At 42.6% G+C, this 26,640-nt stretch overlaps 1 protein-coding gene and 1 pseudogene across 24 annotated transcripts in view; one reads left to right on the top strand and one right to left on the bottom strand.

Annotated features, from left to right (window-relative positions):
- SH3KBP1 (SH3 domain containing kinase binding protein 1) overlaps window positions 1–26,640 on the bottom strand; it is a 361,548-nt gene that overhangs the window by 209,579 nt on the left and 125,329 nt on the right. For 22 of the 24 annotated variants that reach the window (XM_074028997.1, XM_074028992.1, XM_074028995.1 and 19 more), the window contains one exon: window positions 10,434–10,557. In XM_074028997.1, coding sequence (XP_073885098.1) covers window positions 10,434–10,557 — 124 coding nt within the window. Of the gene's footprint in view, window positions 1–10,433; window positions 10,558–10,908; window positions 10,991–11,431; window positions 11,714–26,640 lie in introns of those variants that run through there. The other 2 variants (XM_074028990.1, XM_074028994.1) reach the window with 2 other exon arrangements.
- On the top strand, window positions 19,428–20,564 carry LOC102126999 (prothymosin alpha pseudogene; annotated as a pseudogene).

The following is a 26,640-nucleotide window of genomic DNA, read 5'->3' on the forward strand; positions in this document are numbered from 1 at the left end:
CTATAGTTTTTCGATTCTCTATTTCATTTATTTCCACTGTAACCTTTATCGTTTCCTTCTTTGTGCTTGCTTTTAGTTTGCTCTTCTTTTCTAGTTTCTTAAAGTAGAAAGGCTATTAATTTGAGATCTGTTTTCTTTTTGTATATAGGTATTTGCAGCTGTCAGTTTCACTTGAAACACTGCTTTAGCCACATGCAGTACATTTTTGTATGTCATGTTTTCATTTTCGTTAATTTCAAAGTATTTTAAAATTTCCCTTGTGAATTCTTCTTTGGCCCATTGGTTATTTAGGAGCATACTGCTTAATTTCTATGTATTTGTGAATTTCCCCAATTTCCTTCTATTGTTGATTTCTAATTTAATTCCATTGTGATTGGAGAACATACTTTGTATGATTTTAATCCTTTTAAATTTACTGAGACTTCTTTTACAGCCTAGCATATGGTCCATCCTGGAGAAGGTTCCAAACGCATGTGATCACAGGTTGCTTCATGAAAACACTTTTTATTATTTTCCATAAATCCCTAATTTCTTCCCAATGCTCTGGGGTCTTACTAGTAGTTTACTACTTTTAATAGCAATTACTACTGTATTCAGTGAGTGACACCCTACCCCACTTCACTCTATTGCCTCCCTATCCCAAAACCTATTTTCTTTACTCATTTTTAATCTTCACAATTGCCCTGAGGGAATTAACAAGAGCATTTCCTTGTTTTACAGATGGGAAACTTGGAAACACAGTGGGAATCTGCACTTGTCTAAAGTGCTGCAGAAGCTGTGGAGGTGCAGCAGCAGTGGTCTGGGGCCTCCCAACAGCCATCCTCCCTGCGACAAGGTCCTGCTGCCACTGAGCCTATTCAGGTCTCCAGAGAAACACAAATGCGACAAGCAGGCAAGTCCTCCTCCTCAAATGCTCTTTTTCATGCACAGGCACATGCAGGGGAAGCTTCTGGCTGGTCTCTCTTTCCCTTCCTGGTTGCAACAATGAAGGCAGCCCACCTGGCACTGCAGCTGGGCCCGCTGTTGGCCTAACCAGGGGTTAGGGAGGTGGGCCATGAAATGTCCTCATTGTTTGGGTACAACAGTCTTAAGACTTCAGAAGCACAAAAAGTCAAGAGTCCAAAGACTAAGCTGAGGCTGCACACGGCATCAGAGAGAGCAGGCTGTGATGACAGATCAACAGATATAATTAGAAGAAAATGCCCCTTTTCCAGAGCTTACTGCAAGTGAATATAGCTGCTGTCCCCATATAATGCAACAAATGCAACCAGTACCTAAATATCATCTACCTCTAATTAATTTCTTTTTTTTTTTTTTTTTTTTTTTTTTTTTTGAGACAGGGTCTCACTCTGTCACCCAGGCTGGAGTGCAGTGGTGCGATTTCAGGTCACTGCAACCTTCACTTTCGAGGCTCAGACAATCCTCCCACCTCAGCCTCCCAAGTGGCTGGGACTACATGCACACACTGCCACGCCCAGCTAATTTTTGTATTTTTTATAGAGACTATATCTCGCTGGTCTTGAACTCCCGGCTTAAGAGATCCTCCAGCTTTGCCCTCCCAAAGTGTTGGGATTACAGGAGTGAGTCATCACACCTGGTCTAATTACCTTTCATTAATCTAGCAGCTCCCTACCCAGAAAAACTTCCCTTTGGAAAGGTGGCTCCCATGTGGGGCTTAGCCAAGGCCAGAGCCGAGGAGTGTCCTTTCCAATTCCCTGGACAGAGGCTCCATGTCCGTTCGCCTGGGATGTCAATAAGTGGGGCCCTGTGTAACCTCTGTAACTCTGTGATTCCAGAATTCTAAAAAGGCAGGCTATGTGGTTTTTCCTCACAACCCCACATGTGGATTTATTACTTGAACTCAAATGCCAGCCTGTTTCACTAATAGGGAGAAAAGAACAAGGCTCTTCTTTATAAATGTTCAGTGTTTTAATGGCATCAAGAAAACCTAAGACTTCTGTCTTTCAATCAAGGCAAGTAGAGAAGGCAATGAGACTATGCTGACTATGTAGAGACTGTTGTCATAATAAAAATCACCTCTGGAATCGCAGGTTCCATCGTGATCCAAGTCTCAGGTAGACCTGAACATCCTGGCCTCACCAGTTGCTAGGTTGGGTGTCCTCAGCCTGCTTTTCATGCCAAAGCCCAGACTAGGACTTCCTCTCATGTGTCTAAGCCTCCTTCTTAGATACAAGGACCCAAGAAATGAGGATGCTTACAGAGCTCCTTGTCCTGTATCTTAAAGCCCGACATATCCCAAAGTGGAGTCTTAACCAGTATTCAGTAACATGCAGTTCCATGATCAAAGATTAGCAGGTCTCCTTACCATAGGCCATCTGAGAGCCTGTACTATGCTAATGTGCTTGTCAGTCTCTAAGATAGTGTTAGTGCTGCAGCTGTAGCTGAAATTTGACCAGAGAGGCAATTTTCTCTCCCCGCACCCTTCCTTTGTGGAATACTCAGAAGGGCTATAATTCCATACAACACACACTGGGAAATGCTGGGCTGGTTTCTATCTGAGCATGTCACGCTTGGTGCAAGGTCTCCTCACTAGTAGATGGAAATATACAATAGGACCCACTTTCACGACATGCCTCAAACTTGGGCACACTAAGATCCAACTCAGGCCTTGTGAAAATAAGCACCATATACAATGGTGCAAAGTGATTGAACCCAAAGTTATCCTCAGAGCCCAGTGTACTGTGTGGAGCTTGCACAATTCCAGCATTCTATACTGTGTGAATTATAAACTCCTCTGCAACATGAGCAAACTTCAGTGGGCACCGATTATATGAACTCTGACTTTTACAAAGGTACTTAAGGATTCATGTCAGCAATGCAAAAAAAAGAAAAAGAAGTCAGACTTGGCCAGGCGCAGTGACTCATGCCTGTAATCCCAGCACTTTGGGAGGCCAAGGGTGGGCAGATGAATTGAGGCCAGGAGTTCGAGACCAGCCTGACTAACATGGCAAAACCCCCTCTCTACTAAAAATACAAAAATTAGCTGGGTATGGTGGCAGGTGCCTGTAATCCCAGCTACTCAGGAGGCTGAGGCAGAAGAATGGCTTGAACCCGGGAGGCGAAGGTTGCAGTGAGCCAAGACACGCCACTGCACTCCAGCCTAGGGGATAGAGCAAGACTCTGCCTCCAAAAAAAAAAAAATACTTCTATGTGCCTTATGCAGAGAGTTTGGAACTCTGAATGCATTATTCCCATAGAAGCAAAGTTATAAATGGTGATTAAGTTCCTAGACTGACCCATAATGCAGCTAAAATAAGTCACATCTGCAATATTATCAACTAAAAACTGAAAAATAATGAGATTAAATAAAAGACATTTTTATTTATCAAAAAATACTTATGCTCAGTGACATACCAAGCGGGGGGCAGTCTGTGCCCTGGCAAGAAGAGGCTGCCTGTAGAGAATTCACAAACAATAATGAAACAATAACGAAGCCAACAAAGTAAGTTGGCTTTTTACTTTCACCATCTGCTGACAATTGAAACCAACATTGGTAATAAAATATTGCTCCTTTGAGGAAATATGGGTTCAACAAGAAGTGAAGAAGTAGTTAAGGGTACTTGGAGCTATTAAGGAGGAGACTTTGGCATAGATATCTACAGGGATTTCAGTGTGATTCTTTATTTTGTCCAAATTAATATCTATACCTAGAGTCATGCCTATGGGAGTCCTTTTTTTTAAATCCTCATTAACAATAATCCAGGTCTGTAGGGGTATCACAGATAGAACAAGGATCAGGAAACAGAAGATTCTATGAGTTCAATGAGAAATTCTTAGATGAAAAAGCAAAGGGGCTAAAAAAAATCCATAAGTAATGTGAGAAGCCATGGGTCTGGGATGGAATTGCACAAATAATGAACACTGAGTCAGAGGAATCAAAGGCATCCTCCATCAAGATTCTCCCAAGGAGAAAGAAAAGGTGGGCAGAAAGAGGAGCTTCCGAGGAGAGCCACCAGGTGGAGCCACCACCACAAACCCACTTCATGGCTTGTCCTCTAGGTGGATTTGGGTGGACACCAGCAGGAGTATGGTGGGAGTCTTAAACCCACGACTAATCCATGGGAGACTCATTAGTGTTAATGTCTTGAAATCAGAAGACACAGAGATAGAAAAGGAGATTAAATATAACAGAAAAAAAATCTAAAAACCAATTTTATCAGTGACCCATACATAATCGCAACATGATCGCTATACCCTTCTATGTAGTTCTTACCATGCATTTAACCACCCCTCACTCTAGGCTCAATAGGCTCAGAAAATAACATGAACAAGGGCAACACACACTCTAACATTAATTGCTGGTGCTAACAACGCAGTGTCCCAATAAAACTTAACAGAAACGCAGCCAGGGATCAGTTACTTTAAAAGACTTCTTTAAAGGCTCTTGACTCTCGAGCTTTTGAGAATGAAGGCCCACTGGAAAATAAGACTACAGATGCATATACAGATACATTCACACAGAGTTATATATTACTGAATGACTATATACCATACCCATCCCCATTTACTGCCAGGTTGCCAGATTTTCATTTCCCCTGGGAAAGACCAGCTCGGGTGACAGCCAAGAGCTTCTATACAACAGTAATGTCTTCTGTTAACTTTTATTCTATCTGTCCATAAACACCAGCTTCTTAAGTAAAATCAACAGGCAATCTTGAAACTCAAAGAAAAGTCTAACCCCAAATGCCACATTTTCAGATTCCCAGTTAACTGGCGAGAATTCACATTTCTTTCTCCAATAGAAAATTGGAAAGAAACAAAGTCTCATCTCTACAAACCAACCCCCAGATCTCACATTTACCTTAACAAACCACTGGCAAACCAAAGAGGTTGACATTTTCTTTATTAAGGACATACTTTTTCCCATCCTTTGTTTACAGTTTCATTTCTGCCAAAGAGCTCACAGCCTATCAAGATCCATGCCACCGCCTTGGCATCATGAGGAGCATTCCAGGCCCACACACTAAAAGCTAGAAAAAACGTTTCCCCTTCAGGGGAAGGGGGAAAAGGATGGCCGGTCACTTAGATCTGTTTAGGGATTGGAATGACCAGCGCTGAAACTATGAGGAGAAGAAAGGTAAACATTAAGCAAAATTCTTCTGACAGCTACAGGCAGCAGACCAAAATGAAGAGCCCTTCCGTGTGGCAAACACGAGGCCCATGTTAATGTGGAAGAACTTCTGTACTAACTTTTAAAGCAACAGTGTGTCACCAGAGGAAGAGCAGCCGTTGATCCCTCTGTTAAGGAAAACTTTTGAATGGAACCTGTCTGAAGGATTAAACACACCAGAAATGAACCCACAGAGCAATGTTCTACAATCAGTCATACCCACATATCAATTCAGAGAGCAACCCTCCCCCATCTTAACTTGAATCTCATGAGACAGACGATCTCACCTCGTAGCATCAGAGCTAGACCTGTTACAAATAACATCTTTTAAACCGTCAGATCTTTCTGCATTAATCTCTGGAAGGGGCAGTAAAATGCAAATGCATAACAAACCTTAAATAAAGATGGTAAAAGCAGTTTATCTTTGGGAAGGCAGATGCCAAAGTAGCAGAGCGACTTAAAAAGATGACTATAAAATACATTTTATATCAGGAGAGCATAATAATAATAGCAAAAAATAATAAATGTGCAAAATACAATAGAGACTTACCAAACACTGAATTCATGATAAACTGGAAATAGAAACAAGGACATATAAAGCCAACCAGAAACCCACGGAGTGGCTTCACATTCAGAATGACAGAAGTAAATATAAGACACATTCCCACCTTGCCATCACAACGATATAAGAAACGTGCAGCACTTTCTCAACATTTCCCAAGGGATGCAACAGACTGAGGTTACTTGCAGGCAGGACTGGCTGATGTTTTTCCAGTCTTTATCTGCCCCAGTACCAAGCACAAGGCCAGGTGCATAGTAGGCATACACTAAAACATGTGCTATTGAATGTTCATGAATGTCTACCAAAAAGTGAGGAAGGAACAACGTCCAAAATTCCAGGCAACAGGAGATGTTCAGAGGGAGGCTGAGATACACTTCTCCACATGCACTGTTGACAATGTAAACGAGAACCCTGAGATGGAACCTGGTACTCACACGGGCCAGCAGGGTATTGATGGCAGCCTGGATACTTAACTGATCACATGAATAAAGTTAGCCAGGAAATCTTTCTAAGGATCAAATAATTTTTTCTTTTTTTTTTTTTTTTCGTTTTTGTGTTTTTTGTTTTGAGACAGGGTCTCACTCTGGCACCTAGGCTGGAGTGCAGGGGCGCTATCACAGCTCACTGCAGCCTTGACCTTCCCTTCTGGGCCTAAGAGATTCTCCCACCTCAGCCTCTTGAGTAGCTAGGACTACAAGTGCATGCCACCACACCCAGCTAATTGTTTTATTTTTCGAGAGATGGGGTCTTGCTATGTTGCCCAGGCTGGTCTTGAGCTCCTGGGCTCAAGCAATCCTCCCACCTCAGCCTCCCAGAGTGCTGGGATTACAGGCATGACCACTGTGTCCAGCTTGATTTTTTATTTCATTTTTAATTCAAGTAGATAAAAATCTATATTCAAATGGACAAAAATCCACTGTTCATTTTCAAGAACCTATTTAGGATATTTGCTATTAACTGTTCAAACTTCCATTTTATTCCATTTTTCTTCTAAATTCAACATTTGAACGTTGCTGATTTTGTTTTTGTTTTTGTTTTTGAGACAGAGTTTCACTCTTGTTGTCCAGGCTGGAGTACAATGGCACAATCGCGGCATTTGAATGCTTTTTTTTAAAAAGTCTCTATATATCAGTGCTCCAATTTAGGAGGGCCCATCATTCTCTTTTATGGGTTTAATGATAGAAGAAACAAAAGAATAAATCATTCTTAGAAGAAAACAGACAACTCTCTTCTGTCTGGTTCATCAAGAGAATGACATTTGTCTCCAAGTAAAGTTTTCACATTTTCTGGCTGTAACTTATTAATACACTGGAGTCTGGGATAAGTTCAGAACATACAACATCCATGCTGCAAGTTTAAATGAAAAAATGACTTCTTATTCCTCAGGAAAGGCTTGTTTTAAACAGGAAGCTCTTTCACTGTGACTCAGGTAAGGACCACAGAAATGGCCAGAGGTGGGCACAGACACAAGTACCCCTAAGGTTCTAATGTGAGAATGTATAGTCAGTGGCTGCCAAGTCAGCTGGGAGGACCTACTTTCTCTCTCTCAATTCCAGTCACATCATCTTCTCAAATGAAAAGCCAGCCAGTCACGGTGGCTTATACCTGTAATCCCAGCGCTCTGGGAGACTGAGGTAGGAGGCTTGCTTGAGCCCAGGCGTTCAAGACTAGCCAGGCAACATGGCAAAACCCCAGCTCTACAAAAAATCAGTAAATTAGCCAGGTGTGGTAGCTCATGCCTTGTAGTCCCAGCTACTCAGGAGGCTGAGGTAGGAGGATCACCTGAGCCTGGGGAGGTCGAGGCTGCAGTGAGCCATGATCACGCCACTGCACTCCAGCCTGGGTGTCAGAGTGAGACCCTGTTTCAAAAAAAAAAAGAAAGAAAGAAAAGCCCATGGAGTCATTCCAGTACCTCCCTAAATCAATTCTGCAGACATTTACAAATGTTAAAGCTGAAAACTGAAACTAATCAGTCCCCAAACTAAGGTTTCCATAGCCCTGGCTTTTTCTCAAGGTTATGAATCGCTTCCTTCAAACCCAAGATGTCTTCTGACCTTATGCAGGTGTCTGAGGAGGGTGAGCTCATCCCACAATGTGAGGGACTACTACCTGTTTGCAGTTGCTGCCAAGTGAGGCGTGTCACAAGATGCAAAAACAGCTGGACGCAATTGGGCAAACTTCTTCAGCTAGGAGTATCTCAAGTTCAGGACCCAATGAAGTGGTTCAGTTTCAGACTCATGATAGAAACAGACATCAATCTTCCATTATTAAACCAACTTCAAGCATGTATCAAATGATAAGGTCCATATAAAGAAAACAGTCATCTCATCTTTGATCAAGTTGAAGGAAGAGAACTTGTGTTCATTCTGTTAAATTCTTACAAGGGTCCAAGGCTGAATCACAAGGTGGGCTCAACTCATATCCTCTAAGATCCCACATTAGCTAATCAAAGCAGGCTGTTAATAAATCCTGAAAGCAACATCCTTCCCTAATAGCCACAACAACAGTAATAGACCAAAACATCCGAAAGGCTGCTGCAGACAAAGCTTGATGATGGAAGTAAAGGGGGAGGAGGGCCCTTCAGTCATTTACGATAACTCATAAAACTTTAAAAATTAGTTGGACAGAAGTGTTTACAAGTAACTAGAATCATCCCACAGATTTAGCCTCTGATCCTTGTTTTAAGGGGGGGAGAAAGTGTTTTTTTCATTGATTTTGGGTGGGAAAAAAATGTAGCTTTTGAGCTCAGTACAATGAACTATTTATCTGGCCTGACAAGGCCAATCAATCTACCCCCGCTGTTTATTATAAGGGGGAGCAGAATACTGGTAGTCTTGATGGGTGGGGGAGGGCCAGAGGCAGCCCTGGGCCTGGTACACAATGCTTCCCTTCAGCTGGAAATTTATGTGAGGCCCAGGTGACCCAGGAGGTCAGGGTGAAGCCTCGGACAGAATGAAGATGATTTGTTATGGACTTCATATTTAGAGAATGCCTCCGTGTACTCGGGTCCCACAATCACCGGCAGATTCCATATATAAAATGCCTCAGAGTGAAAGGTTGGCCATAACCAGGCTGCAGGTCCAAGGCAGAAGGCTTTCAAAATGGAATGTAAGGCAGTTAAGCCTCCCTCTGCATTCCAATTTCTCGTGAATGAAAAATTCCATAGGGGAACTGAGAGGCCAGATTTTCAGTGGTGAAGAGATAATCATCTGAAAAATTCTATTCCTTCGTTGATTTAAAGTTCTCAGGTAATTTTACTAAACTCATCCAAATAATTACCTCAATTCCTTACCTTAATTAATTCCTTCTCTTGTTAAATTAATTAATTACTTTAAATCTCTTATTGACTTGACAAACACCAGAGCTGGCCAAAGAGGCCTTGCCGCTGGTCAACGTGTGTACAATTGCCGTGCCTGCAGACCCAAGAGGCAGGCAGAGGAATGGGAGGGCTCCTTCTCATTGGTTTGGAAGTACAGAAAGAAGACACACTGAACTCTAGCTCACCAAATCCAATGAATGCAGGTCTCAGGAGTTTGAGAGCTTATTTGCAAGAATGCAGGAGGCACTTTTGGGCAAGACTGTAGTTTTACAGCAAAGGGCACTTAATTCTTAAAATGGGAAATCCCCTGCTTTGGTAGGATGAATTTAACAAAATAAGAAAAGAAAGAAAATCCTATAGCTGCTAACCAACGTGGGCCTCCAGCCAATATCTGATCTGAATAATTCAAAAAGGGAAATGTAACCCAGGGCAGCTGGAGGCAGTAGAGGAAGAGACAGGAAGGAAGAGAGGCACAAAGCTATGATCAATGTGCAGTTTACTAGACAAATTCTTATCCTGTCTAAATTTTATGAAAGATTAGCTGTTCTTTTTCCCCATGGTTATGTAAACCTGCCTTCTTTTTTTCTGGTTAATGGAACCCTTTGCTAATCTAGTTCCTGTGCCTCCTTTTGAACAGCTCTCTATTTCTCTTTAAGGAAGTAATAAGTCCACTAAAAGCTGGCAGCCGAGCACTAACCTACAGGCATGCTCAGCATGTGCCCTGGCTGGTCCGAGGTCGGGGAAAACTGAGGGACCCTAGGGTGCCCACAGTATAAAATTGAGTGAGGTTGTCTCTGCAGTCTTCTATTCTCTCTCACATTATTTCAAACCATTATCACCAAGAGGGGATGGGAGAAAAAACAAAACTCCAACAAGCTGATAGCTGAAAATCTGCCTTGAGATCTCAAAAGAGAGAAAACAAGATTGTTAAAGGTCTTCTGGTCAGACAGATGTGTTAGCTATATCTTTGCATATTCTGCCTCATAAACTCAGACAGGCAGGGTCTGCGCTACGGAGCCTAGCAGTTGGAGAAAGAACTTGATAAGGTTTGCCTTAAATTAAAAGGAGAGTATGGTCAGACACACTGCTCAGGCCTGCACCACAGCATTCTCTAAATTCACCTTTCGTCCATAAGAATAGATATGAAAGTGAAATCTAAAGCCCCAGAAAAGTCATCATTTACAAATGTAGTCCACTTTCCCACTGTCAAAAAATATTTTTATTAGTTCCCTTTATTACAGTTACTATACATACAGTCACTTGCCAAGTGTGTGTGTGTATGTGTGTCTCTCCAAAACATATACCAAAAACCAAAAGGACAAACTCTATTCAATTTTTCAGCAATATAAAGTTTGACACAGTTCACCAGAAGTTTCCAGTTTTTGTGTGCAGGGAGGGGACCTCTTTTTCCTTTTCCATACCTCTCTTATTGGTTCTTAAAATCGTTTCAGAAGACAGCAAAGAGTTTCCACTGGGCACTTCGTGCAGGGGCTTTTCTGGAGCTTTGTTGGCGAGAGGGTCTTTCTTCATCTCTTTCTTTATTTCCTGTGAGGACAGATAAAAGGAAAACAAGATTATAGTTTGAAACTTTAGAATGCCTCTTGGACTATCTTAAGCTTCATCTTTCTGGAAATGAACTATAGCAATGCCAACTTAGCATAACATGATGTTTTAAAAACACCATTTTCTGTATTTTTGTAGTTTTCTTACATTTATTAGAGAAGCACCTGGTCCTATAAAATGGAATAAGCCCCAGTATGGTGAGGCGACCTTATGTAACTATGGCCATTCCATGTGATTATAAAGAGAATGAGTGAAACATAAAAGCCACCATACAGCTCTAAGTGACAGCCTGTTCTTGTTAAACAATGACAAGCTTTGGCAAAGCAGACTCACCCCCTTAAAAAGGCTTCTGATTTCTCTTCTTCTCAACAGAGATTCAAAGAAGCATATTCCCAAATTACCATTGTGCTCACAAGGATACTAAACCCAAAAGAAGATGATTCTAATGCATTTATAGTCATCAAGTTCCTCTGCCTTTTCAACTCTCAACAAAGAAAAAAAATAAGGACGGCTTATCACTCTAGATCAGGGGTCAGCAAATGAAAGCTCACCACTCACTTTTGTAAATAAAGTTTCATTAGAACACAACTATACTCAGGCATTTAAGTATTTTGTACGGCTGCTTTCATGCTACACCAGCGGAATTGAGTAGTTGTAACAGAGATCAAAGTCTAAAATATCTGGCCCTTTACAGAAAAAGTTCGCTGACCCCTGCTCTAGGTGGACTTTTAATCAAAGCTCCATTAAGATCTAGATGTCTTAAAATCTGATGGCTAATATAATTATTTCAAACTGCTTTAATAATTTACATAATTGTTTTCAAAAGCATTAATAGACCAAGGTAATAGTGACTCACAAAGTGTAAGTCTGTATACAGGAATTCCCCCCAAAGGAGCAAGGAGTTTCTAGGCTTGTCTGAATCCATAATCACAGTAACTTGGGGAAAAGTGAAAGCTTAGGGGCTGATCCAAAGCATGGCTGAATGTCAGGAAGAGCTCAAAGATGAGGAATGTGTTCCTTAAAAAGAGCCCATGAGGTAAGAAATGGGGATTGGCTCCCCTCTGGAAGGAACAGAGATGCTAAATAAGGTAGAGGGCCATGATTAGGCCAGAGCAGAGGGCAGAGGCAGAAAGAAAGCAACAAAAGTTTGTCAAAACAATGCCACTCCCCGCAGCTTCCTGCACACGCAAGAGTGTGTTAGTTACCATATCCAATTCCCCAGTTGCTGGCTCTGTTCACAGCAGCCTCACCCCTCTCTTCCTCCCTTACCAGGGCCCCACCGGAAACCAACAACTGGGGCTGGCGCTTTGCTACGTTGAGCGTTTCAACTGGCGTCCCAGAAGCCTAACTAGGCGAAGCTCAGCCCGAGGCCAACACCGGTACCTCTGCACACCACACAAAGCTGTGTGTGCTCGCATGTATGTACAGGGACACCTACCTCAGCAGCCCCAGCACCTGCTAGAGCAGCAGTTGCTGGGGGTTCCTGTAGCCTCACAGGCAGATGGCATCAGGGGACAATCTGCAAACATTGCCCGCCTGAGCCACATGACAGGATGCTAACTTGGTGATGGCTGCCAGCCTGCTATGGCTCTGAAAGTAAAGACAACAAGTCACCAAGTGGGCTCATTTCCTCACCGGTTGCTTCTTTGGGGGAAAAACAGTTGCTCAAACCTCACTTTCCATCGCAGTGTGGGTATGACTGTGCACGCGCAAATTCCCCACCTAGACACAACGTGATGCAGTAACACAACAGAGCATAACACCCAACTTTGCCAAGGAGTAATTCAGAGAAAGTCAGTGGGTTGAGGACGACATAGCAAGTGCCTACTTAGCACTAACTGCTAATGGCATGCAGCTGGGGAAGGGTGAGAGAAGCAGTGCCAGCATTGTGAGGCTGGGGTGGTCCCTGGAGAAAGCCTCAGAAGCCATGGTTCTCAAGAAGGCTCACCCTTACTCCCCAATGCTTCAGAGCAGCACATGGGGAGCAGTTGGCTGGGAAGGACTGGTCTGATCAAGAGCAGGTGCTGAAGGGCTGAGAAACTGGCACCAAGAGAGAGGCTGGCCCATAAATTCCAGACTCCATTGTTCCCCCAGTGATTGTTTACATTTGCCAAATAGAGAAGCTGAATGATAACTGAATTGCTTAAGTTGCTTCTTTAGGTGGAAGCAGGAAGGAGACAAAACCTAAAATATGTCTTGCATTTTTTTCACAGAAACCAATCGGACACATGGCCGTGGCAGTTAATTCTATAGGCTCCCCACCTGGATAACACCCAGGCTCAGTGCAGCCCCATCCAAAGCCAATACCTTCTCTCCAACCTGCCCCTTCTCCCAGGAAAGGGCAGCCTGTCTTGTTTGGTACCCCATCATCCACCCACTTACCCAGAGTAGAAAACTCAGTATTATCCCCCTATCTAAGCAGTCACCCAGTCTGGCTGCATCTACTTTCTCAGTCTCTCTGTTTCTTTCTCATCCTCCTGTAATATCTTAAAAACATAAAGGGGAAAAAACATAAATGCCAAGCAAAGGACTTGAATAGACATTTCTCCAAAGAAAACATACAAGTGGCTAATGAGCACGTGACAAGACGTTCAACATCATTAGTCATTAGGGAAATGCAAATGAAAACCACAATGAAATACCCTTTCGTACCTACTAGGATGGCTAGAATTTTAAAAGAAAACAAGTGTTGATGATGTGGAGAAACTGGAATCTTTGTATATTGCTAATGGCAATGTAAAATAGTGCAGCTCCTGTGGAAAACAGTATGGCAGCTCCTTAGAAAGTTAAATATAGAATTACCACGTGATCCAGCAATTCCACTTCTAGGTATATACTCAAAAGAATTGAAAGCAGGGGCCGGGCGCGGTGGCTCAAGCCTGTAATCCCAGCACTTTGGGAGGCCGAGACGGGCGGATCACGAGGTCAGGAGACCATCCTGGCTAACACGGTGAAACCCCGTCTCTACTAAAAAATACAAAAAACTAGCCGGGCGAGGTGGTGGGCGCCTGTAGACCCGGCTACTCGGGAGGCTGAGGCAGGAGAATGGCGTAAAAAAAAAAAACCCGGGAGGCGGAGCTTGCAGTGAGCTGAGATCCGGCCACTGCACTCCACCCTGGGCGACATAGCGAGACTCCGTCTCAAAAAAAAAAAAAAAAAAAAAAAAGAATTGAAAGCAGGAACTCCAGCAGAATTTAAAGCTTTGCCCCCAAGGCAAACTTGTATGCCAGTGTTTACTGCAGCTTTATACATAATAGCCAAAAGAAGGAAATAACCCAAGTGTCCATTAAGAGATGAATGGATAAACACAATGTGGTTACAGCCACAAAATGGAATATTATACAGCCTCGAAAAGAAATAAAGTTCTGATACATGCTACAACATGGATGAACCTAGAAAACATTATGCTAAGTGAAATAAACCAGACACAAAGGGACAAACACTGTATGATTCCACTTACGTGAAATATCTAGAATAGGCAAATTCATAGAGATAGAAAGTAGATTAGAGGTTACCTGAAAGGTTGGGAGAGGCAGAATGGGGAGTTATTGTTTGATAGTTAAAGGGTTCACTTTGGAGTAGTGAAAATGTTTTGGACATAGATAGTACGGATGGTTGCACAATATTCTAATGTAATTAATGCTACTGACTGTACACTTAAAATAACTAAAATGGTAAATTTTATGTTACATTACCACAATAAAAGGAACAGAAAACCCCCACAGGAATAGCAGCTAACATTTGAGTGCTTACCATGTGCCAAACCCTGCTCTAAGAGCTTCACCTAGACTGCAACATTTAATCTACACTATAGCCCTACTCAGACACACACACACACACCAAGACCCAGGGGGCTAAGCAAACTTGCTCAAGGTCAAACAAGTAGGAGCCAGAATTGGAACTCAACCTGTCTAGCTTCAGAGCTCATCTCTCTCATTTTTTTTTTTTTTCTTTTGAGACAGTCTCACTCTGTTGCCCAGGCTGGAGTACAGCAACGTGATCAAAGTTCACTACAACCTCCACTTCCCGGGTTCAGGCAATTGTCATGTCTCAGCTTCCCAAACAGCTAGGATTACGGGCACGTGCCACCTTGCCCAGCTAATTTTCGTATTTTTTAGTAGACACAGAGTTTCGTCACGTTGGCCAGACTGGTCTCAAGCTCCTGACCTCAAGTGATCTACTCAACCTTGGCCTCCCAAAATGCTGGGATTACAGGCGAGAGCTCATCTCTTAACCATTCTTTCCCAGAGTCCTGCCTGGATTATAATCATGTCTTCTTGCCTCCAATCTCTCCCCTCCCAGTTCAGCCTCTACATAATGGACACTCAAATGTCTGCTGTTCTTGTCAGTCCCTACAGAAATCTCCAGTTACTTCCAAAAGACCGCAGGACAAGCTTTCATTCAAACACTTTTCAAATTGAACAGCAAACCACAAGTCCCTGTGTACTTGCTTCTGGCTAAAAATATCTGACATGCATGCTGACCCCACAGAATCAATTACCATGCAAATATAAGTTGGGGGGTGGTGCACTGCTTGGACAACACCTTATGTTCACAGAATCCTGGCGTCATGGACTCCTATCCACAGGCTCTAAAAATAGGTGATGATGCTAGCAATAATACAACTGTACACTGGCAAAGGCTTATAAATTAAAGTGCTTTAGCAGCTATTTTTTCACTTGTTCCTAACAACAACACTGTCAGGGAAAAAAAAAAAAAACCAATCTGATTTTGCCAAACATACATTTTTATACAAGAATAGTGAGACCCAGTCAGAGAAGATGCAAGACCAGATGAAGGCCACAAAGCTAGCAAGGGGCAGAGCTGGCCACGAGACCAAACTCTAAGCCTTCTAGGCAGAGCTCTCCTGCTACATCTCACCTCCTAAGAAGAATCAGTGGCATGACTATAGGAGGGAGACTGAAAACCACTCAGCCTATGGCTCCAGTGGAAACCTTAGCTTCCCTCCACAATTAAATGATGTAACAGATCACCTTACCTATAAAGCCCAATACTATTAGGCCCAAATCTTTGAAGTCCCTTATTATCCATCCACATAGAAGAGCTCCTTCCTGCAGGGGAGGGTTGGCTTGGAACTAGAGCAACTCCTGCCTCTGCATAGCTGCCAACAGCCATGTACCTGGAGCTCTCCGAGGTTCTGATCCAGGTCATGGGACTCTGGATTTCCTGGGACTGGGGGTTCCTAGACCCCCAGACTTTAATCGCAACTTTCCGACCATCAGGCCCGTGTTTTTTACCATTTGTTAAGAACCTGGGTCCTATAATCTCAGTAGTAGAGGCCACACCCTGAACCAGAATTACAGACCAGGAGGGTTTATGGAAATGCATACATAACTGCCCACATATATAAATCAGCAACGATTTTGCTTGCTTGAAGACAATATAGAATAGACAGGGTATCAGCAAACCTCTTCAGAAGGCAAAGGAAACCCAGCTTCTCTTTATCTCAAATCTGATCTCTTAACAATGGAAACTCAGCATGTACAATAAAACCGAGGTCATTAATGAGATATCAATGCTGCAAGGACACTTCAGCTATGTCACAAGGACCACTTAAGAAAAGGAAGAGAACTCACACCATTCCCTTCCCAAAAGCATTGTACCAAACAGAGCCTGGGATGGCTCACCCACATTCAGAGACCAAAAAGCCCCAATAATGCCACTCTGGCAAAAATTTTCCACGACGCATTCAGCGGCCTGCAAACAGCAGCCTCGCCGGGCAAACACATGATGTGCATGCAACTGCAAGCTATGCTAGGATGGTCTGCTTTCTGATAAGCTGCGTTGCCTGGATCTGGCTGGCTGCTGAGCCAAGTTGGCTACCTTTTTTTCTATTCTCCGTCCCCCATCCATTTCATGCTTTACAGGTACTGGCGAGTTGGCTGGGTTCAATGTTAACTCCTTTAAATTAACTGGTCAGTCTGTAACCAAAATACTACACAGTAAAATACCAAAATATGATCAGTTTGGGGGCCCCTCCCTCCCCTCATCCTTTACTTCTTTCACCATTCATAACACAGGTTAAGGCACAGGCTTCACGATGAATTGAGAATGATGCTGTGCATCAGAAAACCAGAACTAGTACTACGTCATCATTTATCAGAGGTGTGACCTTGGGGGCAATACTTAAAGTCTCCATGCAGCCCTTTTGACATCTGTAAAAGAGGTCTAACAATAAACACACGATCCAAGAGGTGTCTTCAGGATCCAAGAGTGAATTAGAGAGTAGTATACAAATTGATTATCTACTCTCATTATTAAATAGCAAATACTATTTTAAAAAGAACTATACATAACAACACAGATGAAATTCACAGTCATAATGTTGAATGACAGAAGCCAGACACAAAAGATTATATACTGTATGATTCCAATTATGTGAAACCCAACAATAGGCAAAATTAATCATTGGTGAGAGATCTCAGAACAGCAGTTACCCTTGGGGAGGCGTGCAAGGGAGCCTCCTGGGAGGATGAAAATGTCCTATAACGAAGGCTGGGTGATGGTTACACAGGTGTACACAGACCAAAATATTCATTGAACTGTACTTCTAAGACCTCTGCACTTCACTGTATGCAATTTCAACTTAAAAGAACACCACAGATGCTTAAACTGAAAGAAGATAGATTCTTTTAAATTGAAATGTACTGATATTTCGTCCTAGGAGGTCAGAAATACACAAAGCTAGTGCTTGGGTATTTTAATGTTCATCTCAGGTGGTGAGATGTTTTCTGGGATCAACATCAATGGGGCAGGTGGTTGGAATGTGCCAGATGCACTCTATGGAGTGGGTAAGCCACGCGTGTCTCATCTCACCTATCCAATCAGATGAATGGATCTGTTCCCAAGAGGGCATCCTTGTTCTCCACCTCAGCTGTTTTCCCCCTATCTTGCCAGATTTCCCTCTCTCCTATCACCAACAGTATTGGCACACAGAGCTGGCTGGGGCCACGGACACCAGGGAAAGCTGGGCACCACCCTGACCTGCCCAGAATGCTGGTCCTGGTACTTCTCTCTGCATTCGAAGAGCTGAGTGAGGTTAGGCAGAGCCCCCTTGGCTTAGGGTGGAAGCAGGGCAGGGAAAACAGACATCATTCATCAGCCTGCCCTCAATCCTGCTCTATTTCTTTCTGGAGGAAAGGCTTCCTTTAGACCCAGACGTAGCTGTGGGATCACAGCTGTGCCCCCTGCACTAGTTCATAGAAAACCATTTTGCAAAATTACCACTGGCAGGCGATTTTTAAAAATCACTAAAAACAAACACTTATACCAAATCTACTGATCAAGAGAGCTTTGAATAGACACAGAATCCTAGAATAGCACATTGCTCCCCCACATGCAAGTCTCTCCCCTGACCCCACCCCGCCCCAAGCAAAAGGCAAGTTTGAGGAACAGCTGCCCCGTGAGTATGTTCCCTTTGTGCAGAGACTGTGCCTTCCCAGTATTTAGCTGTCTTCACAAAAGGCTGGTCTGTCTCAGAACACCTGGGAAGACACAGCAAGTATTCTGAGAGTATGGCAGACTACCAAGGGGAGCTTCAGCTGTAGCTATAAGATTCTGTTTCTTTAAAAAATATATCTGATTACCACGATAAAAGAAAATACCCATGCTATCAAACCACCAAGTGCACCAACTTCATTAGAGAGAACTGTAAAGAAGAAAAAAATATATAAAGTAAATATAGCAAAATATGAGGATTTAATAAAGCAAGGGTGGTGGGCACATAGGTATTTGTTATATGCTTTAAATATTTCATAATTTGCCCTAAAATTACATAGCGAAACCATGTTGATGTTCTCACACCACAATGGCTTTCTCATACTTACAAAATATGCTGATGCTCAGAAAAGTGCTTTGATATATACTGATATATATATCAGTATTTTCAGCTCAAAGCTAACAAGGAAATTTCAAGAAATGTAACAGGTCTATTGCTGTGTTCTATGTCAATCTTTAACTGCACATTTGCAATATCATATACTTGCAGTATTATCTCCCAAGAATCACTGATAACACGAATAGGAAAATAACAAGAACATGAGAACAAGGGCAAGAAGCTCTTGACCTGCAGTAAAGGGATGAACACTATAAAGACCACAACAAGTGACAGACACTGGACAAAAATGAATGGCTACCTTTGTGTCCCACAGAGATAATGTTGCTTCCTGATGTACAGTGTAATTACTTGCATGATTGTTGGTGCCTTTATGTTTGCCCATACCCCACTAAACATCTAGATTATTACCACTGGATCAAAGGGTGTCAATATCAACCAGTTGTTTGGACACTTAAAAATATCTATCAGATGAATGACCAATTTAGTAGACTGTTATGGGCAAGACGGCTATCTATAGATGAAATAGAGTATTTTCCTTTTTTTGGTGGGGGGGAGGGAAGAGTCTTGCTCTATCATAACCTCTGCCTCTTGGGTTCAAGTGATTCTCCTGTCTCAGTCAGCCTAGTAGCTGGGATTACAGGCACTCACCATCACATCCAGCCAATTTTTGTATTTTTAGTAAAGACCAAGTTTCACCATGTTGGTCAGGCTGGTCTCGAACTCCCGACCTCAAGTGATCAGAGGCAGAATATTCTCAATTGAGCCCAAAGCTGCAACAACATGGAGATCTGTATCATCCCTATAAAGATACGACTGGATCACCATCAACTTCTCACCTTACAAGATGCAGATCAGGCTTAGGAGCAGAGGGAAGAAGATAATACAGTAAGAAAATTCATGTGTCCCACTGGCTGCTCTGAAAAGCCATCTTTGCATTGTTCCTCGTCCACCTCCTTGCTCGCCGCAGCCGCCTCCGCCGCGCGCTTCCTCCGCCGCCGCGGACTCCGGCAGCTTTATCGCCAGAGTCCCTGAACTCTCGCTTTCTTTTTAAATCCCCTGCATCGGATCACCGGCGTGCCCCACCATGTCAGACGCAGCCGTAGACACCAGCTCCGAAATCACCACCAAGGACTTAAAGGAGAAGAAGGAAGTTGTAGAAGAGGCAGAAAATGGAAGAGACGCCCCTGCTAACGGGAATGCTAATGAGGAAAATGGGGAGCAAGAGGCTGACAATGAGGTAGATGAAGAAGAGGAAGAAGGTGGGGAGGAAGAGGAGGAAGAAGGAGGTGATGATGAGGAAGAGGATGGAGATGAAGATGAGGAAGCTGAGTCAGCTACGGGCAAGCGGGCAGCTGAAGATGATAAGGATGACGATGTTGATACCAAGAAGCAGAAGACTGACGAGGATGACTAGACAGCAAAAAAGGAAAAGTTAAACCAAAAAAAAAGGCCGCCGTGACCTATTCACCCTCCACTTCCCGTCTCAGAATCTAAACGTGGTCACCTTCGAGTAGAGAGGCCCGCCCGCCCGCCCACCGTGGGCAGTGCCACCCGCAGATGACACGCGCTCTCCACCACCCCACCCAAACCACGAGAATTTGCAACAGGGGAGGAAAAAAGAACCAAAACTTCCAAGGCCCTGCTTTTTTTCTTAAAAGTACTTTAAAAAGGAAATTTGTTTGTATTTTTTATTTACATTTTATATTTTTGTACATATTGTTAGGGTCAGCCATTTTTAATGATCTCGGATGACCAAACCAGCCTTCGGAGCGTTCTCTGTCCTACTTCTGACTTTACTTGTGGTGTGACCATGTTCATTATAATCTCAAAGGAGAAAAAAAACCTTGTAAAAAAAGCAAAAACGACAACAGAAAAACAATCTTATTCCGAGCATTCCAGTAACTTTTTTGTGTATGTACTTGGCTGTACTATAAGTAGTTGGTTTGTATGAGATGGTTAAAAAGGCCAAAGATAAAAGGTTTCTTTTTTTTCCTTTTTTGTCTATGAAGTTGCTGTTTATTTTTTTTGGCCTGTTTGATGTATGTGTGAAACAATGTTGTCCAACAATAAACAGGAATTTTATTTTGCTGAGTTGTTCTAAAAAAAAAAAAAAAAAAAAAAAAAAAGAAAATTCATGTAGTCCCTAACTTTTTTTAAAAAAAAAAACAAGCAAGACTTATTTCTTTAACTGGGAATCTTAGACATTCAAAATGAATTTACTCATTTAAAAATTAAACCTTTAAAGCATTAGAAGAAAATAAAGAATGTTTCTACAATCTCAGAAAGGCAAAAAAAAATTAACACTTTGACACAGAATTTAGAAGGCGGAAAAGAAAGGGTCAATAAATTACAGAATGGCAGGCGCGGTGGCTCACGTCTGTAATCCCAGCACTTTGGGAGGCCAAGGCAGGCGGATCACAAGGTCAGGAGTTCGAGACCAGCCTGGCCAACATGGTGAAACCCTGTCTCTGCAAAAGATACAAAAACTTATCAGGGTGTGGTGGCGCGTGCCTCTAATCCCAGTTGCTTGGGAGGCAGAGGCAGGAGAATCGCTTAAACCCAGGATGCGGAGGTTGCAGTGAGCCAAGATTGCGCCATCGGACTCCAGTCTGGGTGACAGGTCGAGACTCTGTCTCAAAATAAATAAATAAATAAATAAAAATAAATTACAGAAAGCTAAGAATATAACATAGCAAATAGCAACAACGACAAAATTCATCAACGAAGACAAAAGACAAACTAGGGGAACGTTGCCTCTTCTATAGAGAGAGCTCCTTCTACAAAGTATCAACAAAAAGATCAATAACCTAACAAAAAAATAGCAAAGGACAGGTCACAACAAGAAAGAAAAACGTGACTCAAACATACAAAAAGATGCTTAACTGCATTCACAATGAGAGAAGAGAGACAGACCCCCTCATATTGTTTTACGCTCAGAAAAAGAAAGAGAAGCAAAACTAAAGGCAGGTAGCCCAGCGCCTAGGAACCAGACCTGAAACCAGGCCTGGGCCTGCCTGACCTAAGCCTGGTAGTTAAAAATCGACCCCTGACCTAACCGGTTTTGTTATCTACAGATTCCAGACATTGTATGAAAAGGCATTGTAAAAATCCCTGTCCTGTTCTGTTTCATTCTGATCACCAGTGCATGCAGCCCTCAGTCACATACCCCCTGCTTGCTCAATCGATCACAACCCTCTCACGCGCACCCCCTTAGAGTTGTGAACCCTTAAAAGGGACAGGAATTGCTCAGTCAGGGAGCTTGGCTCTTGAGACAGCAGTCTTGCCAATGCTCCCAGCCGAATAAACCACTTCCTTCTTTAACTCCGTGTCTGAGGAGTTTTGTATGCGGCTCGTCCTGCTACAACGAGAGAAATGAAAGTTACAGTGGTATTCCTGTACAATGATGCCCGACAGTGCTCAGTACACAGAAGGACCCTGTATCATTCTGGCTATTTTCTCATACCTAGAATTGTAGCATTTACATACTGTATTATAATAATGTTTACATGTGTCCTTGCACTAGAATCTGGCTCTCTCAGAATACTGTCTGTTTTCACAGCATGTGGCATAGTGCCTGGCACACAGCTGGTCCTCTCAAAGAATGGGGGCTATGAGGACCCCAAGAACAAACCTCTCCAGAATTTGACAGTTTAGGGAAGGACATACCTAATTTTTAAATTACAATGAGATATTTTTATTTGTCAGATTGTCAACAGTAAAAAAAAATTGATAACGTCAGCAAGGGTGTAGGGAAAGAAAGCCTCATATACTTTCTAAGGAGAGTATAAATTGATAAATAAATTTGTACAACCTCTGTGGGAGGCAACTTGACAACTGACTATCAAAAATTTAAATGTCTGTGCCTTTTGACTCAGTATTTCTACTCCTAGGAATTTAAACTACATATATACTTGTACACATGCAAAACAGCATATGTACAAGATTAATCGTTACAGTATTGCTTAAATTAGCAAAAGACTGAAAGAACATAAATGTGTATCAGTAGAGAGCAGCTGATGAATGGCCATAAATCAATCCCATGCAACACTCTCCAAGACTGAAGCCAGTCTGTATGTACCAAGAAAGACAATCACCAAGACATGTTGCTAGGTTTAAAGAAAAAAAAAAAAAAAAGCCTAACGTATGCTAGCATTTGTATACATTTGTATGTAAAGAAGCCACACACAATAAACTGATAACTGAGGCTGCCTCCAGGGAGGGGAACCAGGTGGCCGAGGGACAGGGAAAGCATATATTTTGTCCCTTTTAGCTGGCACCATATGCCTCTGTTAGCTATTCAAAATTTTAATTAACTTAAACATTGAGTAACTGAAATATGTTTACTATTTCCTGATCATTAAACTATTAACTGCTACCTTTTTTTTTTTTTTTTTTTTTGCAAACAAGTGTGAACGGAAAATAAATCCTGGGGTCTCAAAATCACTAAGCTAAAGGAAAAAGTCAAACTGGGAACTGAGTCACACAAACCTGCCTCCCCTTTTGGTTCCTAAATACAATGGCTACAAGATGAAAAGCTACATGCCTACCCCACATTTTACCCACAAAGAAATTCCTAGTGAGCTCCAAGGTCTTTACCCTAAGGTGTTTCTGTTAAGATTTCACCATGGCGGCCGGGCGCGGTGGCTCAAGCCTGTAATCCCAGCACTTTGGGAGGCCGAGACGGGCGGATCACGAGGTCCGGAGATCGAGACCATCCTGGGTAACACAGTGAAACCCCGTCTCTACTAAAAATACAAAAACTTAGCCGGGCGAGGTGGCAGGCGCCTGTAGTCCCAGCTACTCGGGAGGCTGAGGCAGGAGAATGGCATGAACCCGGGAGGCGGAGCTTGCAGTGAGCTGAGATCCGGCCACTGCACTCCAGCCTGGGTAAATTGATAGCTTATCTTTATGGGTCGCCCTGCTCACCAGACACAAATGCATATCTGATTGCTCTCCTGCCCCATTTTGTCTATGTTATCTTATGTAAAAACGCAGATTCCCTGCATTTTTCCTCTGCCCCATTTGTCTATATTATGTTATGTTTAAAAAAAAATGCAGATTTACCAAGCCAAAGGCATGAATAACTATTTTTCCCTACCCTCCTCTTACATGAAAATTGTATACTTCTGAATATCCCACACTTTCCCCTTTAAGTTTGGGAGCCCTCAAAATCATCTTCAGAGGAAGGCATAGGACCTGTCTCTCAGGTGCGTGTCCTTAACTTTGGCAAATAAACTTCCTAAAATGATTGAGACTTGTCTCGTCATTTTTCTCGACTGACACAAGGAAGAAGTTGACACTGCCCCAATAAGAGTTTAGCTATATAATTTCCACTACCGGTTTTAAAGATCCAACAGTGTATGCTAACATATACAAAAGATTTATACAAAGCTCTCCAGTCTATACATTTCATTAGAGCAGAGGAGATAGGAAAGTTAAGATGTGGAGAAAATCAGGCAAAACCCAATAATCAATGTTTCTTTTCAATTATATGATATAAAGTTCAAGATTCAAGGCCAGGGGCAATTGCTCACACCTGTAATCCCAGCACTCTGAGAGGCCAAGGTGGGCAGATTACCTGAGGGCAGGAGTTCCAGACCAGCCTGGCCAACATGGTGAAACTCCGTCTCTACTAAAAACACAAAAAAAGTAGCCAGGTGTGGTGGCACGTGTCCGTAAACCCAGCTACTCGGGAGGCTGAGGCAGGATAATTGCTTGAACCCTGGAAGTGGAGGTTGCAGTGAACTGAGATCGCACCACTGCACTCCGGCCTGGGTCACAGAGTGAGACCTCGTTTCAAGAAAAAAAAAAAAAAAGATTCTTGAAATGCAAGAATAACTAAGGGCATGACAATCAAGAAAAATAAAATGCATATAAAGAGGCAACATTAAATCTTATTGATGATAGGTTTATCATGGGTAGGATCCAGCTTTCTTTGGGGTCCAGAGTACAAGTAAAAAGAGCTAAACAGTTTGGTTAATTATGTTCTAAAAGGTTAATTACACGATCTCAAATTGAGTCCCCTAAGGGATGGGCATTTTTCCCATCAAAGTCTCCTCTGGAAAAATTTTTAAATGTTTCTTGCTACATCATACCTAGTCCGTGAAACAGTACACCCAACACAGGAACTGTTAAATCACGTGCTAGATAAAAAGCTTGCTCTTGGAGGAGAAAAAAGAGGAAGCAATATCCAAGGTCCAACGGCCATTTCTGCTGTCTTTTTAACAGCTTTGATGATGAGTAAGAGCCTGTCACAGTGCCCTCACCCACTGGGCTGTAAGCATGGGTCCTTACGTCTAGCCCCAAGAGTCAGGAATAGGCCTCATTCAGTGTTTCACTCCCAGGCATTCAATGAATGTTAGCCATTATCATTAGTTCTATCATTCTTTTAACAGTGTGCCACTATAAATGAAAGCATTTATAGTCACAATTGCCTGCAAGACTAATAGTCTAACAGAAAAAAATTTAAGTGCACTAGGATCTTTTAAATACAAAAAGAAACGGAATCGCATCTTCATTTCCCTATGTCTTATGGTATTAGCTCGCCATTATGAAGAGTATTCCACGAACAAGGTACTTTTCTAAGGCTTTACTTGGCATAACACATTTAATGCTCACAACCACATTAAGGGATGGGGCCATTATTATTTGTATTTGACAGATAGGGGAAAGTAGGTCCCAAGAGGGGGTGAGAACACAAGCAAGAAGGGGCTGGGTGAGGAATGACCCCGGGTGGTCCTATGGCCATGTCCCCATTCCTTCACTCCCTAAGACCGTTCTTGCTCTGAAAGGCCAGTCTCCAGAAACTGCCATTTAAAAGAGGAGAGACAAGGAAAATGACTTTAGTATAAACTTTTGGCAGCAACCAGCATGAGGGCCAACGATTTGAAAGCCAAGCCCAAGTCAAGAAAATCTTGAATTTTTAACAAACAAAAAAGCACCTGTTTACTGGTTGTTGAAAGAATGTTTATACACATTTATATCCAGGATAACTCGATTGTCAAGAATAAATTATTCCAAGCCCGTGACAAAACAATGCCATTTCATGCTCATTTCCTGATTAAAGCTTTTAGACAGCTGGGCATTTTCATTTCTTAGAGCTGTAGGGAGCTATGCAAATTTCCACGCAGCAACTCCAAGATCATTAATCTACGGAAGGCATGTGCTAATAGAATACTGGATTTTACATTGTTTCAGTGGAGAAGAGGAGGGGTGGGTTAATCTAATTACCCTATGTGTGGTCACCTGACTGTGGCTAACAAAAAGATCAAATGCTAAACTGTACAATCAGCAGCAAATTCCTAAGTAATGAAGCATTTCACATCACAAAAGGAATGGGAGGAGGAGGATGACATTCTTACAGTGCTTGAAACCAAATACTGTAGCAATAAAAATAATCACAGCAAGTTTAGACAAATGATAGGCAGGGCATTTTAATTACCATAAGGAGCTATAAATCAGTGTTGGTCTGTCTCTCTCTCTCTCTCTCTCTCTCTCTCTCTCTCTCTCTCTCTCTCTCTCGACACATACACACACACACACACACACACACACACACACACACTAAAATTTGGCTGGGGGCGGAGGCTCACACCAGTAATCCCAGCACTTTGGGAGGCCAAGGTGGGTGGATCACAAGGTCAGGAGATTGAGACCATCCTGGCTAACACGGTGAAACCCCGTCTCTACTAAAAATATAAAAAATAAGCTGGGCATGGTGGTAGGCGCCTATAGTTCCAGCTACTCAGGAGGCTGAGGCAGGAGAATGGCATGAACCCGGGAGACAGAGCTTGCAATGAGCTGAGATCACACCACTGCACTCCAGCCTGGGCAACAGAGTGAGACTCTGTCTCTAAATAAATAAATAAATAAATAATAAAACTGTAAGGTATTTCTAGAGAGAAGGATGGCTACCTAGAGCTCAAGTTGTCAGGAACCAGACACAAGTGGGAATCGAGAATTGGACTCACCCTATAACCATGAGCATGCATCTGGCATGTGTCACTCATGGCATGGTACTGTTATTCCTTCTTCCAGTAAGGAGCAGCTAGATTAGAAAAGGCAGCAGCCTGGCCCAAGCAGCTGACACTTCAATTCCTGGTTCTGATACCGCTGAGGGCGTAACCTCGGTGCCTCAGTTTTATTAGTTTGTCAAACCATTCTGAAGATTAAATAAGGTCTTGTGAATAATGGCACAGCCTCTGGGT

The sequence above is a fragment of the Macaca fascicularis genome, chromosome X, assembly GCF_037993035.2.
Source record: "Macaca fascicularis isolate 582-1 chromosome X, T2T-MFA8v1.1".
NCBI lineage: Eukaryota > Metazoa > Chordata > Mammalia > Primates > Cercopithecidae > Macaca > Macaca fascicularis.